Here is a 22,803-nt window from a genome sequence, read left to right as displayed (position 1 = left end):
GAGTTTACAATGCTCGCCCAAGGAACAACTTCCTGATCCTGACCATCATCAGCTACTACCCAGGAAGGGAGCAAGTCTAGTTGTAGCAGGCCAGGGAAGTCTGGAAGAGCCGTCCTTTATTTACTTACTTCTTTCACCAAACCTAGAATTTACACGTGGACCTGCCTGCTACTAACTTCCTAACCCTTATGTGTGTTAGCATGTCATAACCAAGACAAGATGTGATAAATGTGGGGGATACAGCAAGTGACAGGCATACACCTAACTGGGTTGATAACTTGTGAATAAATTATACTGGCCATTCTCTGTATAGAGTATCAGAAAGTGATATGACCACATGAATGCCACCTTGTCCCTAAGACACATATACATACACATACATTATACGCATGTTAATACCTATGTATTTGGATATAAGTGTGTGCGTGTGTGTGTGTGTGTGTACTTTTTAAGAGTGTGAGCAGCTAAGTCTAGGTGAGTGGCTGTGAATTAAATGGCAATAAATCTATCACTTTTATGGCAAATCACTGAGGTATTCTTTAGCGGTGAACATAGTTTTCCACATAATTTTATTATATCCTTTAAAGATAGCATTAGTATTAAATAGATCCACAGGCAAAATGTATTCTGTGGGAGTATCGTTGACATCTTTGTTTATGAAACTTGGCAGACATTTAAGTTAGTATTTTCATTTGAATAAACCCCCTCAGTATGCACCACAACTTAAAATATATTCTAAAGATAAAGCACTTTGGTGCTCCATGCTATCCATTTAACTTATCACCATCCTGAATGCTACAGCATTTCATAAAGTTAATTTTTAAATACGAGTATGACTCTTGACCTTGATCATGGTTTGATGCTCACTTCCGGTTGCATCCAGGCTTTCAGTGACTTGCTATTTCCCTCCATCAGTCTCTATTAGCAATAGCACTTGGTGTGCAGACAGCACCGTTTGTAATAATCCAAAGTAATGGGCAGACGTGACTCAGGCGCCCTCCCAGTGCCTGTGAGGAAGACACTCACAGATTCTGTAGAAGGTGATCCTGAGACTCTCTGCCACACGGCCAAGGCAACAGCAGGACAGAAATCGAGTCAAGCTGGCATGTCCGATGAGAAAGCGGCTTTACCCAGAGCCTGGGTTTCACACGAGTTGAGGGTCTAGTGCAGCGCCCCCGTGAGGGTGCCTTCCCTGCACTCTCTGAACGGCCAGGCCCCTTAACAGCAAAGCGTGGTCTCTGAACAGTCATCTTTGAAGTTAGCAGAGATGGCAGAGTGAAGACGTCTGGTCGCCCCTCACCAGAACCACCAGGAGCCAGGACGACGGTCCCACGAAGAGGCAACTGTGGAAGGAACAGGCACTTTCTATCAGTAAGGTGGCATTTAACACACTGTGACCATCCCGGAGGTCACTGTTCCTGTGTGTACTGCTTTTGAGATTTGCTCAACCGCCCTCGTCAACGGAGCAGGAATAAAGCAGTGTGCGTCCTGCAGCCACCCAGAAACCGAGTCTCCTTTCCCCACCAGTTAAAACAATGATACTTTAAGTTATGTTGAAACTTTAATTACAGATACTTTTGCACTCAACATCTGAAAGCTTGGATTCCCTCTTTTTGCATAAAGGCTGTCGAGGTGGTTAAGCTAAACCCTGTGTCTTTCCCTATGTACATATCTACACCCAAGTCTCTTCTTTATTAATGAAAGGTGTCTTGATTGCAGTTCCAAACCAACTCCACACTGGATTCCCAGGTCGTAAAGCAGTTTTGAGGGAGGACAGGAAGCGACTGCGGTATAGTGGCAAAAAACGCCATAGCCTGATATCCATTTAAGTTTAACTCGGAAATTTCATAATAATTACAGGGAAGAAAAGAAGAGGACTTAGCTGTCACCCTGCCCCCTCTACCACACACACTAGCTCGACACTCTCTGCGGTCTTAAAGTGCAATTACTCTTGAGAAGGCACCCAGGCCTGGGATCCCATGGACAGAGTTCAAAGCAGGAACTTCAAACAGCGCTGCTCAGGACTCAGGCCGGGAGGGAGGGGGCCGGACAGCAGAAAAGGAGCCACAGTTCTCGGCCATTCAAGTGCATCACAAGAAGTGTCCTTCCTTTTTGTAAAGAAAACCTGTAAGTTGTAAGGAATCCTGGTGTGGAAAAACATATAGCTTTTTAACAACTTCTATCTGAGGACGTGCCACTGCAGGAGAGTCAAAAGGCCAGCAAGCGTGGCCAGGAGCAGGGGACGAGCGCTCCTCCCTGGCGCCCGGCTCCCATACTGGTGACCCCGGTGGTCCTCGGAGAAGTCCTCGGCTCTGGGCGCAGAAGACGCACACTGGACTAAGGGCATCTGATAGGAGGTGGCTCTCTTCTCAGGCCTGTCCGGACTGGACCCGTCGCTGGGCCTCTGGCCGTTGAACAGCAGATAGCGGCCGCGGGCATCCTGCTCCATTTTGAAGATCTCGTATTCGGTGTGAGGTAGCTTGATCCCCAGCGCCACACAGCCGTTGGTGTGGGTCACGTCCTGCTGGACGCCCACCTGCCAGGAGCCCTCGGCCCCACACTCGTTCCCATTGAAGACGTTGAGGAGCGAGGCTGTGGCCGCATCCATGGGGGTGACCTTCATGTGGTTCACTGAGAAGGAGAGACGACAGGGTGGTGACTCTAAGGGGGTGGCGTGCGGTGAAGAAAGCACTCTGCCTGCACAGGCCACCTGCTCTAAACCCGACCCTGCGCAGCCACCCACCTGTCGCGGCCTCCCTAAAAGCATTCCCCAGTGGAAAGAGTTCAACGTGTTGGTCCGAATGGCCATCACATTGAATACAATGCAGGTAGACTGTATTTGGTGTATAAACGCGGAGCCCAGACTGTGGTTGACTGCCTGTTAGGGTGAAATCAAACTGTCACACAGAGGGTCTCCAAGGAGTGGTCTTTGGGAACACTGACTCTTCGGGATTGACCAAATATTCGACGCAAACTGGAATTTTATTTTTATGAAAGGTTTGGAGGTTTTTAGTTTTGCTGTCATGTCACACACCTATACTAATTAGCAGTCTTGGAAATTAATGCCGGCCCATAGATCAGGCGACTAAAATAAATTAGGCTGCGAGCAAGGAAAATGTGAGTAAACGCATTAAATAAAAAATCCCAGTTATTGGAGAGGGCTGTTTTTGAAAGACCCCAGGGGATTATATTTTATGTATCCCAAGGCAGCTTCAGGGTGGAATCAGACAGAGATGGTTGTTCTCTTGGCCAAATCTAGCAAAGGTCCATATTTCCTGGAGAAACTCTTTCTCTCTAAGCGGAGGGTTAAGATGCCCTGGCACTTATCTGGGTCAGCAGAAATACTTCACATTAAAAAGACTGAACCACGGAATGCCATCCTAGAAGGGGTCACATCCAGTTTCTGGGCCACCTCTCTTTTATTTGTCAATGACATGACTGACTCCGTCTTAAAAAGGTGTACAAGCTTAAAAGATGCTAGAAATAGAGGCCACAAGGCCTCCCTTGCTGATAACAGCCTGGTGAATTTCACCCCTCACCTTACCTTCCTCGCTTAGGTAATCATCGCAAATCTCAAACCTCCTCCCCCCCAAGCACATGACGACTCTTAAGCGCGTGACAAACTCAGCGCTGGAAAGGACAACTGTGGGAGCACCTGCGGTGTGACTAACACCTGCTCTTTACTGCCCACTCAACAAAGCACACTGAATGCAGCAAGTAAGTGTGATGTTATCACAGGGGCAGCTCAGAGTCGCCATGAGCTGTGCACAAGAAAGGAAACATGCAGACTTGAGGCTTCATTACTAGGAGAACATGCTCCTTGACCACATCTGACACCGTGCACAGCGGGGTGGGCGGCTCCAGCACTGTGGCCCATGGGCTGAGCCGCCCCTGTTGGCCCCATTCTGAGCAGAGAGGACCTCAGAGGCTGTGGCGAATGATGAACTTGAAGCAGAAAGTCCTCCCTAATCTCTCCCCCTACATCTCTACCAGAAGAAAAGCCCTTTCCCCCAGGCTCTGCCTGGACAAAAATGTCCCCAAACTGCCCACTTTCTCACCCGTGGGGCTGCTCCCTTGGGAGTCGAGGCGGGAGCCCTACCTTTGAACACAAACTCAGTTCCTCCCATGACCCTGGAGGAGTGCACGCCCCGGCTGTAGCGGCCCTTGGCGTAGATGGTGAAGGTGGGGTGCTTGCAGACGGGGTCGGAGTAGTGGTAGTAATGCCCTTCCCAGGTGTTATTGTTGTCGTGGAAGATGAAGTGGCGCGTGAGGAAGAGGACCTCGGGCCGCACCTCGCAGCGCTGGCTCACCCACTCGCCGTGCAGCCCGACAGTCAGGTCAGCCTGGGGGGGCAGGAGCGGCGGGCGGTGCTCATCTGACCGGTGGATGATGCGGCAGGCTATGCAGGCGTGGTCGTGGTTCTGGAGCCAAGAAACAAACACACGGAGAGACGTTTGTCTTCACGACAGAGCAGCGCACACACGCTTCCTTCAAGTGAGGCTCACCCGTGGGGCCGGGCAAGGCACCGTTACTAGCCACCTGGGAACCCAAGAGACACCTGGAGCTACGCCCTTGGGCACAGACAGGAGGGTCGCGGTGGGTGTGTGTGCGCGCTGGTGTGGGCTCAAGAGTGCACCTGTGAGCACCGACATCAGGGACTTGTCTATTTCAGCCGCGGTGTGTACTCTCTTTAGAATCCCATCACACGTCCTGGACACTTGACTTCAGAAAGGCGAGCCTCATCTCATACCCGTTGGGACGGCTACTCTGAGAAACATCTGAGCCTAACAGTGTTGACAAGGATGTGGAGAAACTGGAACCCTCGTGCACTGCTGGTGGGAATGGAAAACGGGGCAGTTGCTGCGGAAAAGAACTACCGTAGGATCCAGCAACCCCACCTCCGGTTTATAGTCCGAAGAACTGAAACCGGGGTCTCGAGGAGACGGCTGTTCACCCGTGTTCACAGCGGCGTTATTCACATGGCCCAATGATGAAAACAACCCGATGTGCACTGACGAGTGAATGGATAAACAAGATGTGGTCCACGCATACAACAAAATATCACTCAATCTTGAAAAGGGAAGGGAATCCCTTCATAGATGAGCCCTGACGACATGACGCTAAATGAAATAAGCCAGACACACTTTGGCTCAGGTCACGATCTCGCGGTTTGTGAGTTCGAACCCCGTGTCGGGCTCTGCGCTGCCAGCTCGGAGCCTGGAGCCTGCTTCCGATTCTGTGTCTCCTTCTCTCTCTGCCCCTCCCCCACTCGTGCTCTGTGTGTGTGCCTCTCTCTCAAAAATTAAGTAAACGTAAATAAAAAATAGGCCAGACACAAAAGCACGAATAACTGTACAATTCCACTTCTAGGAGGGACCCAGAGTGATCAAAGTCAGAGACAAAGGAGAACAGTGGTTGCCAGGGGCTGGTGGGGGGGGGGGGGGTGGGGCGGGCATCGGGGGCGGGGGAGGGGTAGAACGGGGAGTTAGTGTTTGAAGGGGACAGAGCTTCAGTTCAGGAAGATGAAAAAACTCTGCGGATGGATGGGGGAGACGACTACACAACGGTGTGAACGTACTCCATGCCACCGAACCAGATACCCTAACATGGTTAAGATGGAAATTCTGTGTGTGTGTTTGGCAGTTAGATTTTGTTTCCCACTAAAAACAATGATGAGACACACAAAATAACACACACACAAAGGATAATGTTCTACTTGCTGGGATGACAAGGGGAGCTACGTAGTAAGGCAGGGGTCCTTTCAAAGGAGGGCATAAAGGAGGAGGCCGGAAAGAGGGCGAGACTAGCGGCCTCCGAGAAGTCAGCACGCACATCCATTTGTGTCTGCTGGCCCCGAGGTTTCAAGGTTTATGGGCTCTTCATTTGCTTCCTGCTTTATAGCTTTAAGCCACTTAATTAGTGCAAGATAGCTGCGGCTCTTCCGGGAGTGCCTCCCTGTTGCATTTGCTTCAGAACACTAACAGAGCCTCGGGGACAAGGGCTGTCTGTTTAGGGTTGTGGCTTAGAAAACCTCCAGTGAGTAGAGGTGGCCAGAGACTGCCAGCCACATAAATGCTGTTTGCCTAGACGGCTCAGGGCTCCCCTCAAAATGCCACGGTCTAGAAGACAGCAGAGCTGGGTTCTTGAGCACCCGCGCCATTGCCTGGCTATCTGACCTCAGTCAGAGGACGCCTATGTGCCAGGGGCTGCCTGCCCCTGGCCGTGGGGAGCGTCTCTCCGGAATTCTCCCTCCCACACTGGCTGTGGCAAAGCGGACAGAAGCACGAGGCAAATCTAATCAGTGCCGTCGCAGGAGGGTGACAGTTGTGGCCCGCTCTCAGGGGGACAGCTCCCGGACACCGGCCTGGGGCTCCCCCAGCCACGGGGCCCAGGGTGTGCAGCTGCTCAATGGTGCGGCCCCAGGCCCGAGTAACAGCGACTGGCAGGCACTCCCAGGAGGGCACACACGTGTTTCCCAAAGTCAGGAATCCAACTTCCCAAGGCCTTTTCATTTTCAGCACTGACTCAGCGTGATGTTCCTGCGCTTGTTTAGTTAAGTGCTCGGATGTCTCCGAGAGCGAGGGAGCTGCCCTCCCTCCACATTCTCCTCCAGGGAGAACTCAAGGCTCACTAACTTGTCACCGTGCTCGTTAGATGAGCCTAGAGTTGTCACTGAGGGGAGAGAAGGCTTCCTTTGCTAACACCGATTATGGCTTGTAGATGGTAAGATCAAGTGGGCCGCCACAGAGTGAGATGAAGGCCAAGTCCTCACTGTGTTGGGGTCCCGATGCATCTGTTACACATTCTGTGCACAGAAGGAGAAGTTCTGGCCAGGTCCTGGGAGCCACGGGCCAGCCCCATGCTTTCAGCTGGTGACCTTGGGCAAGTCACTAATCTCTATTCCAATGTCCTAATGTATAAAATGGGGGTCATTCTACTTGCATAACTGCTGCAACAAATTAGCAGTAGATTAAGATGGCTCCCACTCAGTACACCCAGAATCACTTTGGGGAGAAACTTCTCAGATGAGGCCCAGGGAGCTGGATCGCAGGCATGCACGGCATTTGACAGGAAGACTAAATAAAGGCATGTCTCCCACTACAGGTGCAAACACAGGTTGGGGTGGATAAGATAAAAATGTAGTTAAAGCACCACCGAATGCAAACTGGTGCAGCCACTCTGGAGAACAGTATGGAGGTTCCTCAAAAAAACAGAACTACCCTACGACCTAGCAATTGTACTACTAGGTATTTATCCAAAGGGTAGAAAAATACAACTTCAAAGGGACTCAGGCATCCTCATGTTTACAGCAGCACTATCAACAACAGCCAAACTATGGAGAGAGCCCAAATGTCCATTGACTGATGACTGGGTAAAGAGGATGGGGTATATCTATGCAATGGAATATTACTCAGCCATCAAAAAGGATGAGATCTTGTCATTTGCAACGATGTGGATGGAGCTAGAATGTATTATACTGAGCAAAATAAGTCAATCGGAGAAAGACAAATACATGTGGAATTTAAGAAACAAAACATGAATATACAGGAAGAGGAAAAAAGGAGGAGAGAGGGAAATAAATCACAAGAGACTCTTCACTGAGGGTTGACAGAGGGAGATGGGTGAGGGATGGGCTAGATGGGTGATGGGTATTAAGGAAGGCACTTGTTGGGATGAGTACTGGGTGCTGCATATAAGTGATGAGTCACTGAATTCTACTCCTGAAACCAGTATCATGCTGTAGGCTAACTAAAATTTAAATAAAAAATAAATAAAATAAACATAAATAAATAAAACAAAGCACCACCACATTCAGTAGTTTTGTCATTATGTATTTTCTTAGTCAACTATCAGGAGGGGAAGAATCCAAACTTCCTACCCTGGAATGCGGTTCTGATACTCAAAGTCTGGGATGCAAAGTGAACATAATGTCTATAACACATATGAAGAGGAAGCAGCCTCTTAACTGCTAACAAGTGTCATCATGACCAGCACCTTTACCAAACCATACCTGCTGTTCCTGGTCCCCTGACCCTGCCCCACACAGTCTGAGTAAAACCCGCCCAGTACTCAGATCCAAATCCCTGAGATTTCACAGACAGAACAGCAGCGTTCTGGTGCCCGGGCCTATTGTAATAGGCAAGGATGCTGAGCTGTGCGGAAGATGGCTCTGGAAAGAAAGAGGACCGTCCAGCCTGGCCCAGGCGGTTCCAGAAAGGTGCCATGGTAGCACCTGGAGTCCACTTGGCATTTTTAAGAATAATGGGGCAGGGAGATGGAGACCTGGAGGAAGATATCCTGTTTGCTGACAGAGAAAAGCGGGCCACAAGCAAAGGAAGCTCGCCGTCCAGGAGTTGGGTCGGTGAGAATTGAGGGACACAATGGGAAGAACCTGGCCCTTAGGTATTGATCTTGCCAAATTCTCAAACTATTTTAATTGTGGTAAAATATACATAACACACAACTTGCCATCTGAACCATTTTTAGTGCACGGCTCCGTGGTACTAAGTACATTCACTCGGTTGTGCAACCATCACCACCGTCTACTTCCAGAACTTTTTCCATCCTCCCGAATTGAAACTCGGTACCCAAGAAACAACAACTCCCCATTCTCTCAATCCCAGCCCTCGACAATCACCCTTGTACTTTCCGTCGACGCTAGGTCCCTCACACAAGTGAAAGCATACAGAACTTACTGTTTTTTTGGGACTGGCTTATCTCGCTTAGCATAATGCCCTCAAGGTTCATCCATGGTGCAGTATGTTGCAGGATTCCCTTCCTTTTTAAGGCCGAATAGTATCTCAACATATGTATGGACCACACTTTGTTTATCCATTCATCTGTTGACGAACACTCCATTTTTTGGCCACTGTGCGTAACGATGCTATGAGCACAGGTGTACAAGCTACTTAAGACTCCACTTTCAGGAACTCTGGGCATGTGCTCAGAAGTGAAATTTCTGGATCACACTGTAATTCTGTGTTTAACTTTCGAAGGAACCACCATACTGTTTTCCACAGCAGCTGCGCCATTTTACACCCCCACACACGGTACACAAGGGTCCCAATTTCTCCACATCCCTGCCAACTGGTATTTTTTTTCTCTTTTTGATAACAGCCATCGAATGGGTATGGTGTGTTGTACTTTGATTTGTGTTCCCCTAATGAGGAGTGATGTTGAGCATCTTTTCGTGTGCTTATGGGCTATTTGTGTATCTTCTTTGGAGACGTGTCTATTCAAGTCATTTGCCCATTTTTTAACAGGGTGGCTTTTCTGGTTATTGCCGACTAGCAACTTTTGATAACAACTTTTGAGAAGGCATTAAAAAACCAAAGATGGAGCAAACCGGGGTGGGATTTTTTACCTCTCTGTGGATATTATCACCAAGAGACCAGTTTGAGTCATGGTTAGGTAAAGGGGAAACCACTCTGTTTTATGGACAGATTTTTATATTTTTGTACTCTTCATTCCCACCATCCTCGGCTTGAATAAAACCCAAAAGGCCTATAGGAACAATGATGGGGAAGCAGAAATTAAGACCTATACACTGTACTGGCTCTAACGTTTCTCTTTTTCAGGATGCTTTCCTTAAATCGCAGCTCTTCAACACTACTAAATGAGAAGAGTTTTTCGACATGAAGGGTCATGTGTACTATGGAATATCACTTGCTTTATGAAATTGCTCTCTTTTTGGTCCACACTCTGATACATGATTCTCCTCCGAGAAGCTGTCGGTTTGTAGGCTCTCCCACTGGGCTTCTTTCTACATCACTCCCCTCCCTGATTCTTAGAAAGGGCTGCTTTGAAGTCTGGGTTTCTGAACACAAAAGATCTGAAGGTTAAAGCAAAGGGACCAGAATATGTCTCCCTGTTACTACTCTTTCCACCAACCATAAAAAGCTTTAATTCTGAAGGAGGAGGGGAGGAAAAAAAGATCCCTATGTAATTAACATCGTAAAAGAAAACAACCAAACTTACTCTAAAAATGAAAGATAAACCTTCAACATCATAAGCGAGCAATGTTCTAGGCAAAGAGTGGCGTTTTGCCCACTCTGTTCTCCTGCCCAGCGCCCTGGCAACACGTCAGCTAAGGGCAGCTTTGCACACACAGGACATTTGATTCTGAGGAGGTTCAAGTACACCATCCCCTTAGCTTTACAACCTCTCAAAGAGACCACGGGGACACTTCATAGATGAGGCCACCAAGGCACAGAGAGATAGAATAACATGGCCCAGATGACTTTACAAGCCAAAAGTAGAATCTGGAGCATAATTTGGTCTTGGGCTTTGCTGAGCGCTACACCCTGGCCCCAGGCTGTCTCTTAGGCTGAGGTCCTGCAAAGAACAGATGTCTCCCTGTCAAGGACTCGGGTCCCTGGGTAAAGGTCTTCTCTGGCCGATGACTGATAGGGATTCTCTAGGCTTTCTCTCGTTCCTTGCCAATATTTATTTCTGGAGCGATCTGGTGCGTCGACAACATTTGCTGACAGTATCCACTTGTTATCAGCGTCTTCCCAGAATGGAAGAAATTACTTGATATCATCTTGCTGTGAACAGATCAACTAGAAAAGCAGGATGAATAAAACATTTCTTGGTCTAAAAGTGTTGCTCAAAGAGGAGGAGAAATGGGCACAGATGTTGGAAAGTTCCTTTCACAGAGTTTTCTTCCATGGGATAAAAAACATTCATGTTTCTCAGGAAGAAACCTGCCAATGACTGAAGCTGAAAGCTTTTTTTTTTTTTTTTTTTTTTTACAACTCCGAATCTCCACACATTTGATTAAATTTCTACTGTAGGTATTCCTACACATACAGACTTCCCAGGGCCTCTCCATTTCACTGGAGAACAACTTCATCAAGCCTTCTGAAACTAAGACCAAAGTACTCTCCCTTTCTCCGACTTCCCGTGACATCTGGGGGGAGCACGGAGGGTATGATAAAGGTTTGAGAGTGACAGCCTGATTGCTTGAATGCAGTCACCGGCTATTTAACAATATGAATAGATTAGGCCAGCATTCATCACAAATGAGAGCTGACCACCTTGTGGAAGGGGCCTCACTGGGTGCTTTTCAGATCTGGGATCCCAGGAGTTCATGAACTTGGGCTCATTCTGACCACCTCAATGAGTCATGATGATTCTGCTTTCAGGAGGAAGCAAGGGGAACAGCCACGGTCACACCTGTTGTGTCTTAAAACAGCAGCTTTCCAGGCCACAAGCGGTGGCTGATGGTGCCCACGAAGGGACGGGGGATGGAAGGCGGATGGAAGAACACAGGCCAGGTGGGTTGCTGACTCTCACAGATCACATCTGTCTCCCGAGGCAGAAGTCAACTCCACACTGTCTGCATCCTGGAGTTTAGAAGGGGCACCTGTTTGGGGGCGGGGGGGGGGTGTCTCTGGGAGCAACCCTTCATTTCCTAGAACGGTGTTCTCTAAGAAGTCTAGAATCTGAGAGGTTAGCCCACAAAGGCCTTTCCAGTTTGCAAAACATCAGCAAATCACACAAAAGACGATTTTGCCTCCACCTTGCCTACACGTACACATTATGTACAGACTCAACAGCCAGATGTAAAGGGCCCTAAGAGGCTGGTTCTTTAAAACAAATGACTTCAAAAACGTTTCAGAAGAAAATTTCTCATAGATGTTTTTGCTTGTTTCTTATACTCTTATCAATTTAAATTCATTTAAATAGTTGAAGTAGATTCATTGTAATAATTAAATTAAATCTGCTGTAAATCCAGCAGACCCCAAGGTCTGGCCCATCCAAGGGTCCGCCCCCCTTCCACTCTTCCCACAGAATGGGCTTCCTACAGACTTTGTGGATGGTTGATTTCTGGCACACCCAGGCTCTCACTCCGTCCTCTGGGCTCTCTTGGTTTTTTTTTTTTTCTTTTTAAAAAAAATTTTTAACATTTATTTATTATTGAGAGACAGAGAGAGACAGACTGTGAGCAGGGGAGGGGCAGAGAGAGAGAGAGGGAGACACAGAATCTGAAGCAGGCTCCAGGCTCTGAGCTGTCAGCACAGAGCCCGACGCGGGGCTGGAACTCATGAACCGCGAGATCACGACCCGAGCCGAAGTCGGACGCTTCACCACCCAGGCGCCCCTCTCTTGCCTTTTAAGGGCTGAAATGTTTACCACTTGTTCCGTCCCTGACAACAAGTATTTCCTGGTGTGCTAACTCCTTAAATAAAGCAACCTTGCATGTCTGTTTATCTGCTGAAACACTCTGGAGTCAAGAAATGTAATGAACTGTTTCTGCAGTAAAAGTGTATGCCAGGAGCTGTGAGGCAGAGCAACTGTAGGGCATTTCATACTTTGGCCCAAATAAAAGGTCCACACAGGCAACCCTTTCACAGTCAAGACCCCATCACTCAACCCCAGTCATCAGCTCTGTCTTCCCTTATGATGTGCAACATTTGCAACACCCAGCCCCGGCGAGCTGGGCCACGCTTCTCTTTAGGATGCATCCTTAATACGAGACGGGCTTTCCTAGGTCATGACTCCTTGAGCTCTCTGGTCCTCTATCACCTCTTCCATTCCCTGTCGCCTCCACGAAGCCCGTCTCCTTTCCCTACGCTGGCGCGAAGAGAAGGAACACGAGATCTTCCACAAACACCATGCACGGCTCCCTCTACTGTTAGTTCCGTGACACCCACTTACCCACCCGTCCGGGGTCCCCGCCAAGCACACGCCTAAGGAGGAGCCACTTCCCACGGCACAGCCATCTCCCGGAGCTGGCCCGAGAAGTGTGCTGCCCACGGCCCTGGTCCACAGTCTCTCTGATGTCATAGATAGCAGAAAGTCTCTGTATTTCTCACATACTCTGAAAAGGCTTGGAAAAGCAAGCTCCCTCAAAACCGAATGCTCGTTCACAGTCTCGAAGTTTCTACAGAATTCAGGACAGAAAGCCCATGAGTATTTCCTTCTTCCTTTTCAGTCCTCAGCTACTCTTTAAAACACTTCGGTGCTTGTCCTCCTCCGATGTGCTATGCATGTGCTGGGGCAGAATACTTGAGATACACGGCTTGCGGAAAGTTGTCTGGTTTCAGACAACCCCTTTGATTTACGACCCTGTGGCTAAATCAGTGCAGGATTTTGGCGAAAGACCAATTCCATTTGCTTACAAGTCTGATCCTGAGGCTCTGGCGTTTCCCGGGCAATCATTTGCTTTTAATTACTATTTGATTCTACCACTGAAAGAATTCGGCTGGCTAACCCTTCAACTGCACAAAAAAATCTAGGCAGAGGGTGACAGCTGCCCTGATGTTAAGCTCAGTTCAGGCAAAGCCTCTTCTTTCGGGGTTATTTTATGCAGTCCTGATTTTTCGTAGCGAAGGGTAGCCAATTTCATCCTGAAAGAATCCTCCCGGCACACCTGATTCTCTTCAAAGGCAATGTATTTGCCAAAGGGTTCTGAACCTCACAGCAAAGCTGTATAAAGCTTAGAAAAACAAGTTGATTTAAAGTTTCTATTTTTACACGGTGTCCCGTTTCCAGAGGGGCTGAGACTAGTGGTTTCAAACTCAATTTAGCATTTAAACTAATTTTCAGCCAGGTCTCTACGGACCGGCAATTAGGGGGAGGCAAAGAGTTCAAAGAGGCGGGTGGCAGGGGGAGTGCGGTCTCTCCGGATGTGCTCCCAGCCCTTCTCCTTCCCGTTCCCAGCGGGTGAGGCGACCCGCCACTGGCCAGCAGGCAGGGAGCACCTGGGGCTTTGCCTGCACCGAGTCTGGAAAGGCACCAATGGCCAAGTCCGTTTATTCTTCTCGTAGCTGTCCTGGGGAAGGATCTAAAAACTTCCTGAGGACCTGGCGGCATGCTGCAGGCCAAGACGTTCAACGCCAGGGACAACAAGAGAAGAATGGGCCCTTTCAGCTCCCAGAGCCACACAGGCCTCACTGGCCTTCGAAGGACGCCCCTGGCCACGCGGGCTGGCAGTCGAGGCGGTGGACAGGGCGCATCGGCCCTGGACGCCTGCCTGGGTCCTCCTCCCAGCCCTGCCGCCATCTTTAGCTGTGGCCACTGCACTCCTCTGAGCCTCAGGGTCCTAACTTTCCTAATTCATTGAAAGTTTGCATGGTGATTCTGTTTAGATAATACGGGTTCATGGCACAAACTGCAAAAGGTACAAAAAGGTATACGGTGTTGAGGCTCCGTCCAACTGTCCTCCAACTGTTCCCTTCCCCGGAGACAATCATTTTGTTTCTCACGTCCCCTTCCAGAAATACTGCCCCCTCTGTAAGCTTATCTTGTTCTCCCTTCATTATTAGTTTTACACAGTGGTATCATACTGTTCATACTCTTCTATACTTCTTCTTCCTCCACCCCTTGCCCGTCCCCTTTCACCCTCCCCCTCCTCCTTCTTCTTAACAGTATGCCCAAGGTTCTTTCTACCTTTAAAATTTCTTAAATCAGGGCATTAGGATTGGGGCTTAAAGGATCTATGTCTTAAGAATCTGGGTAAATGTCCTCACGATTGCCTTAGCAGGGGAGGGAGCAGAAAATGGAAGGAGATGCTTCATAGTGAGTCATCATCAAACACCTGGAGGCCCGTGGTCAATGTCATCCCTCTAGGAGACACCTGCCCAGAAGGGCTACCTCCTCCAGGAGTGGGGAGAAAGGAGCATTGGTGGAGGGCCCTTTCCAGATGGCGGGCAGCATTCTGCACACCAATCCAATCGATTCTTATAGTCTTACCACTTTATAGAAGAAAAATTAAGGCTTCAGAAGGTCAGATGACACAACCAACACCCCGCAGCTGACGGACACAGAAGAGGATTCCAGGATTGGCTACCACCTCCAAAGTCCATATTCTCATCAATTTATCCAGACAGTGTTAAAAAAAAAAACAAAAAAAAAAAAACCAAAAAAAAAAAACAACATGTCTCCCACTTTTTTGTTTACAAAAATCCTAAGGTCAGCCTTACAACTGTCATCCTTAGTCCCTGTGCCAATGGTAATAACTCACAGTCAAGACATTTTTCCTCCAGGAACCACAAGTGTGTGCCTTTGCCCTCCCAACAGACAGGCTCTGTTCAGTGAGTCGACTGACAGCATGAGAAATCCCTCCTACAGGTCTGGGAAGGAGTGGGAGAGAATCTTCCAGAGCTGCAAGTCTTAGGAATACTGATTTTACCTGTCAGGCCTCCTGATGAGGCATGCCACAAGTACCACAGTAAATTCAGAGTGAGGGGGTAGAGGTAAGAAGAGAAAGGTGTTATGGTTAAATCTGTTTTTCTTTTCAGTCCTAAAAAAGAGCCTCCATAGGCATCTGAAGCTGAGGGAAAGGAATCTGAACCTGAATGTGTGCAAGCTATCAGCCCAAGGTCAGGTGCAGACAGCAGAGCAACCAGACTCCAGCTCGGGCAGCTCCAGGGCTGCACCTGCCTCTTCCCGCAGCAATTCAGCCTCCTCCCTCGGACTCCCTCCTCCATATTCAGTTCCCTGCTTCGATGCTCCTGCCTCTTGGCTGGCTGTTGTTGAGCAGTGTCTCTGCTGGTGGGTGAGCACGCCACGAAAAGGACTCTCTGTGCATAGCAGATCTTCATAAAGCTTCAGAGTGGGACCCGGTTGGTGCTCTTGGCTTGCATAACGTTTCTGGATTATCTGTGGGCCATTTTGATTCATTACATTCTTACCTCTCATTACCATAGACAGTTGAAGAGTTGGCTAGATTGTACTCAGAGAAAGCCAAATGTTTGGACGAAAGCTCCTTACCCTGCTGCTCTCTCACACCAGAGATATCAAGAGCAGTTCTATTCATAGGGCAGCAGGTGGCTCAGTTGGTTAAACATCCGACTCTTGACTTCACCTCAGGTAATGATCTCACGGTTTGAGAGTTCGAGCCCCACATTGGGCTCTGTGCTGCCAGCATGGAGCCTGCTTGGGACTCTCTCTTCCCCTCTCTCTCTGGCCACCCCACTCACATGCTCTCTCAAACTAAACAAACATTAAAAATAAAAAGGAGGGAAGTGCTGTTTAGCAGCAGCATTCAGCACCGCCTCTGGATGACACTTCCACCTGGAAGGGTCCCACGATGGTACTGGGAGCCCGTGACTCCTAAAAATCTCCCCAGGAACCGCACCCGTGCCCAGGTGCCACTGTCCTCTGGATGCCTTTGTGTGATGTGCATTTGGGTGGAGCTTCAGCTTCTCAGCTCCTCCCCCATCCTGAGGGGTGCTGGGGGATCCCAGGCAGATACTGGGACGAAGACAGGCAGGAAAGGCCACCCTCTCCCTCACTGCCCTAACTCACTTCTTCCTCCTCAGTGCGTCTGGCACCTTACGGCAGGACACAGTCAAGCCGTGAGCCCAGGGAGCGCTGGGTCTGGGGCCCTGGGCCCTCCGTCTGGCTTCACCTCACACGTGGGGACAGTCCCTGGTGAGATGCATCTAGAGGAAGCAGCCTCCGCCAAGTGGGCTTCCTCAGCAGATTTCCCACAATTATAATAAAGGCGACTTTCATTACAGGAGCTCACAATAACACAGATAAATAGAAGATAACACCAAGTGGTCTTTGGCAGGGAAAGTACTCTGGGATATCTCTACCAGTCATAAATGAACTCAAAGGACTAAGAAAAAAAAAAAAAGATGAAAAATAATGAGTAAACTGTCAAACAGAAGTCAAATGGGGCCCCTCATTTAGAAAATCACTGTTCTAGAGAAGATTCCACAGAAGCCAATCTGATGCAGGGGAGCACTGGAGAAATCTCCCCTGGCACCCTCTCTGCACCCCCTCCCTGTCTAGAGCTTCCCCAACTTCTGCGGTGGAAACGATCATGTTACAGGCTGACACGGATTCTGAGCCCATGGGAAGGAAATGCTTTGTGAATTCCAAATATAATTACTGGACTATCATTCAAGAAAAGAACATTATAAGGTTTTAATTGTTTCCTGCCCCCCTCCGTCCTCCCTGGTGATTACAGTGACTTTACATTTCACTTAGTCCAATGGAAAGAATGTGGGGTCTGGAGAAAGAGGGCGGGGTTCAAGTTCCAGTGCAGAACCTCCCTAACTGGGTGACCTGGGGCAAAAGACAACCCCTTGAATCTCTGCTGCCTCTCCCCTCAGCCCGATAGGGTGGCGACATCTGCCTCAAGGGGTCGTTGTGAAGACTGACAGCAGTAACGTGGGTGGGTGTAAGACCACAGCCTTACAAGAGCCCTGTCGCTTTCCCTCAGGCACCCCTCCGCCTCCTCCAGGGCTGGGATCATTGCTGTCATTGTCTCTCCCAAGTGTGGTTATAACATCTCCGAATTCCCTTTATGCTTTCCTCTTAGAATCAAAGAAGATATTCCTGAAGGGTCAGAGCTAAACAGAGCCTTACAAATATTCTAGAATAACCACCCCAAGAACCCCTAGCATACCAACAACCCCACTACCACCACCCATGTCAACAGGAAAACCACAGCCCCTGGCCGCAGAGCAAGGTGGTGGCCCAGCCAGGTCTCCTGCTTCTGCTGCGCGCGCCTCCCCGTGCAGCCCTCCACATCTCCCCCATGACGCCGGGTGCTTCCTCTCATGGGGCGCTTTGGGCCCCACTGACACGTCTCCCTGCGGACCACTCATCTTACTTAATAAAGAACAAACAGCCCGCAGGCCGGGAGGGCGGTCAGCTGCAGGGTACCTTGGCATTCTGCAGCGGGGGCTGGTAACTGGACGGCCGATAGAACATCCTCTGCGAGGCGTCGGTGTGGATGTCCCCGAGGAAGAGCTCCTCCACCAGGCGGTCCAGGTTGTGCTGGAGGTACTGCTTCTCCACGCGGATGAGCTGCAGCTCGTGCATGGCGAAGTTCACGGCCTTGGTGCACTCGCAGCCATTCTCTTCTCGCCACAGGTCGTAGGGCACGTCCTGCACCCAGGGGCCCCCGGCGGGCACGAAGCCGGGGCACGTGCGGTTCACCAGCTGGCTGAGCCTCTCGGCGACGGCCTCCGTGTGGCAGACGACCTGCACATTGTGCAGCTGGTAGTCAGCCTCAGTGCCCCCGCGGATGATCCAGGAGGCCTGGCGCAGGCGGACCTTGCCCCGGATGACGAGGGTGTAGGTGGGGCTCGTGCACCTGTTGCCGCCATAATAGAACTGGTAGGCCTTGAAGGTATTGTTGTGGTAGAATCTGTAGGACCTTGTGATGAACTCTGGGCCCGACCTCACTTCACAGCTGGAGGAGAAAAGGGGAAGGAAGGCATTTTAAAACCCAAAGGCATGCGGAACAGATTCGTTACCCTGTCAAGAAACCATGGTCATGATAACAAACGTTTACTCGGCGGGACATTACTCTCTGCCTTCAGAGACACCAATTCATTGAATTCTCACAACAACCCCTGAGTAAAGTAGTATTGTTTCCATGTTACAGCTGGGGAAACCAAGGCACAAGAGATTAGGGAATGTGCCCCAGGCTCCAAAACCAGCCAGTAGCAGGAGCAGACCAGGAATCCAGGCCGTCTGGCTGCAGGTCTGTGTTCCTAATCTCTCTACACCACATTCTTTCATTCATTTTATGAACAAGCCAGGAGAGCCCAATCCTGCCAGCCTCACTTCCACCCGGCGGCCCGACTGCAGAGAAGTGTCTTCCTCTCTGGTGGGACGAGGGAAGAGTATAGTGCTGGCCTATGAAGGAAGTATCCTTATGCTAGTGCAAAAGGAGTTGATTCCCTGAACAATTCCCTTTTATGGACCTTGTCTAGAGCAGGCAGGTGCTGGATGTCTGTCATCCTGAAATGGAATCCAGTCTGGGGAGAAGTCACTTAGAGGCACTTGCACATTCACCCTCCCATCTAGTGAAAATTAATTTTCCCTCTCCTGGAAAAACAAAGGGTCCATTAGTGAAAAAGCAAAGCTAACATAACAACAGATATAAGGGTCCCTTCCGTCTGTGCTGACAAAATGACAATGACAAAATGGTTTTATGCTGTGGCTTTAGATAAATGCTGGATTCCTAGGCCAGAAATACTTGGATGAGGTCTACAGGGCACAAATGGCTCACAGGAACTGATCACCGCTGTACCTGTGGCCAGTTCCTGTCTCTGTAGCACAGCCCGCGCCAGAGAAATGCTGGAGAGTTTCTTCAACACATCGGCCAAAGAGCCAAAGACTCCGTCCTCTGTAACCCTCTGCTAGATCCCACTCTCAGTTATATCATGCCTTACATGTCATCAGTTTTGGCCTTATAAATCTGCTCCAATCTGTGATATGTATATATATGTATATACGTGTGTGTGTATATATATATATGTATATATATTTTCATATATATATTTTCATATATATATATACACACAATGTAATATCAGAACTCAATGTGATACACAATATATCATATATCATGTTATATCTATAGTATTTTCATATATATATATTTTCATATATATATATACACACAATGTAATATCAGAACTCAATGTGATACACAATATATCATATATCATGTTATATCTATAGTATTTACTATATGTTATTTATAATAATTTTGGTTTGAGCAGATCCAGCATCGCTAAATCAAGCAGTGGGGCTGAAATCTCAAAGGCCCGTGCTTCTCAAAATTGCTAACATTTCCTTTTTTTTTCAGCTCACACACTGGAGAGAGGTAAACATTACTCCAAGCGGGCAACTCCCTCTGGGGAGGGCAGTCAGTGAACGTCCGATGAGGGTGCATGCACAGAAGGCACTCAGAGGAACTCGGCAGAGTCTGCAGAGAAGGCTTGGAAGGAGACAGACGTAACGCTCCTCCCCGCTAGGAAGGAGGCTCCCTTTGGCGTGAGTGGTAAATGCAGTTTAACTGCTCATCTGGGCACTGGTGGTGGTGTGCCTCGGGGGGCTCCAGAGCTCGGCGCTCTGAGCATCTCAAGTCCTCCACACTCCACGGACCCACCACCTCCCTCACCTAGGCCTCCTCGCCGCTAGATGCACCTGCTGCGTCTTTTAATTGGTCAACCTCACATCACTTTTCTACCACTCAGCCAGGGCGCCTCGTATGAAAGCATGGTCTTTGCTGCAAACTCGTCAAAGACCTTCCAGTTCTCCTCTTGGATGGTAAGTCCAGTTCGGACAGACGTGCTCTGGCTGGCCTTGTCCGCCTCAGGAGCCTCCTCTGGAGCTGTTCTCCCCAGATCAGACACCCAGGTTTACTGCACCTCAGCTACAAGGATTCTGGGTCAGTTGTTTCTCCAACCCAGCCTTTGCTAGTTCTTCCAGATGGAAAGCTCTTCCCTGGGTCTTTGCACAGCTAACGACATCCCAGCTCAAGTGTCCTCTCCTTCGGTAGCCTTTCCTGACCCCACCCCCATCCTAAAATAAGGTCCCTGGTATTCCCCTTTAGCACCTGTTGTTTTTTTCTCTCTTCATAGCACTTCTTTGTATGTTTATTTGAAAAATTCCTGAAGACAGGGACCATGTCTTGTTTTGTTCACTGCTATGTACACAAAATCTAGAACAGTACTTGGCACACAGTAAATAGTTGTGCAATCAATAAATTTTTTTTTAATAAAATGATAAATTATTAAAAGCACATCGCGTTCAGGCTGTGCAAATATTTACCATCTCCTTATTTTAAGAAACCCCATCTTTAGAAAAAAATAAAACCTCTGGGTCTTCATCATCTTATAAAATTCCTTTTTTGTCTTCTCTGTGTGCATTTGATCCCTCCCGAAGGTACCTGGAGGCTGCAAGGGAGAAGTGATTAGATCCCAGAGTGAGTCTTGTTAATTCTCAACAATTTAATGGGTAGGGGAAAAACTGCAGGTCTGCCTCTAGGCTATTTTTAAAAGCTCTAATGGAAGATAAGCCAGAGCTCAAACTGGGATAAATCTCAGCTCTGCAACCTGGAAAAGAGTCCAAGATCTACGCCCTGGCTAGTAGAGGTAGCCTGAGTACTTTTTCACGTACTCTTAGAACCCTGAAGCCGTATATTAAATTACCAGAATATGGCTAGAATATTTAGACCATCAGAACCTTGCAAGTCATGTTTCAGGGTTGGTGAAACACAGACTCCTAATTTCACTTGCTAATGGTTTCTTTTCATACACGAGTGGTCCCACAGACTTCGGTAAACAAGGACCCATTCACTCACACCCCTTGGTTAACAGTGGTACATCTCTGCTTTAGCTAAGATTTCTACAGTACTTAGCTCTGTTTCTTTACCAACCAGAGTTTCAAAGTGTTGCTTGGCTTTTAGTTAGAACTTAGATAACACCTACACCATTGCAGATAGGAGAGAGTCTCTGTGCATCTGAGAAACCCTAAGAGAGGCCTTCCATAGACGTTGTGCTCTCTGGTCCCTCCCTGGCCCGGTCCAGCCCTGGCCTTCTTACCCAGTGGACACCCAGTGGCCCTCGATCGCTGGTGGCATCTGCACAGTGATCCTGGCGCCATTGTGGAGATGTTTGAGCATGTGATGGCACTGTGATTCCTTGAAAGCCCTCCAGGCACTTTTCTCTAAGGATCTGGGATGGGATCTGCTGTCAGGATGAAGGAGGGCAGAACCCTCTCCCAGCCCTGAAAGAGAAAAGTGGAAGTTCGCTGAAAGGAGAGCTTGCAGCAGACAGGAAGGAGTCAGGCTGAGGAACTGCTCCTTGGCCGGAAATCACTGCAAGTGGGAAACGCACTCCTACCCCACCACGCTTATCACTGTCTCTGTTCTCTACCCCGCCACGCTTATCACTGTCTCTGTTCTCGTGGAGTTCACATCTCAAAGGCAGAGGTGTCCCTGGAGACCGTTTCCCAGGTGGGAAAGCCGAGGTCCATGGAGACAACACGGACTCGCGGGAGGTCTCTTGGCTAGTTCCTGGCAAAGCCTGAGCTCAAATCCGTGCATCTGTGAAGCAGCAAATAAGGTCGTGCATCCAAACGAGCAGCTTACAGTGCAGGCAAATGAATGTAACAGGGACTGAAGAGAGAAAGGAACATGTCCCAAGGGAGGAGTAAGAAAGGGGTCGTGCGGGGACCCATTTAGGGGAGGAGGGGGAAGAGTGTGGAGATCAGCCTCAGTGGAAAGGGAGAGGGAATTGTGATGGAGGGGAGAAAGGCCCAGGAACAACTTGGATGGACTCCCATCTGACATGTGCTCCCTGGCTTGGCTCCCAGCTGTTCCCGCCAAGCCTTCCATCCTCTGGTTCTGTCTCTGGATGGACACCCTCCACGGGGCTGCCCATCAGTCGGGTATAAGTCATATTACCTGCCCTACAGTGGGGAAGTGTGGGACACTTTCCCCCAGTTACATTCCCACTCCAACTCTTCACACCCACAAAGTCGGTGACAATACAGGGTTCTAATAGGAATAACTACAAGAAGACTGTACATTTTTATTTCCCATGGGTAAAGGGATATTAGGACTAAGTTTGTCTTCAGTATAAGTGGTTTATGTTGCCGGACACTTAACCATGCAAAATAGCCACCAGCCCCACGTTCAGAATAAAGCCATGCTGGCAAATGAAGTTATACTCTGAAAACCCATTGTTTTGAGATTCACTCCTGAAGTAATTAACACATTAATACGACTTCATCGTGGACCTACTAGGTACTCAGCACCTTGTTAGCAAACCCCCCCCCCCGCAAACCCCAGTTAGACAAATGTATAAAAACAAAATAGAAATATACACGAAATAAATAAAATGCATCTGTTAGAATGCTACTTATGAGGGGGCAATCATATATTTTTTAATCAACACCTTAATAACTTCATAGAGAAACCATGGCTTACAAGAGAAAATTTAATTTAATTTAAAAATGAAACGTTAGGGGCACCTGGGTGGCGCAGTCGGTTAAGCGTCCGACTTCAGCCAGGTCACGATCTCGCGGTCCGTGAGT

General features: G+C 48.8%; 1 protein-coding gene across 1 annotated transcript; it reads right to left on the bottom strand.

Moving 5' to 3' along the window:
* Positions 1-552: 552 nt before the first annotated feature.
* Positions 553-21,577, bottom strand: APCDD1 (APC down-regulated 1; the record flags this gene model as incomplete). The annotated part of the gene is made up of 4 exons (XM_040478502.1): positions 553-2,631; positions 4,100-4,421; positions 17,629-18,160; positions 21,309-21,577. Coding segments are annotated over 4 exons (1,575 nt in total), but the record flags the coding sequence as incomplete, so codon positions are not given.
* Between the last annotated feature and the right edge of the window lie 1,226 nt (positions 21,578-22,803).

Source organism: Herpailurus yagouaroundi, unplaced genomic scaffold, assembly GCF_014898765.1.
Source record: "Herpailurus yagouaroundi ecotype Mexico unplaced genomic scaffold, PumYag 142, whole genome shotgun sequence".
In the NCBI taxonomy this organism is placed as follows: Eukaryota; Metazoa; Chordata; class Mammalia; order Carnivora; family Felidae; genus Herpailurus; species Herpailurus yagouaroundi.
The sequence above is the reverse complement of the archived record's forward strand: the minus strand, read 5'-3'. Positions and strand labels throughout refer to the sequence as shown.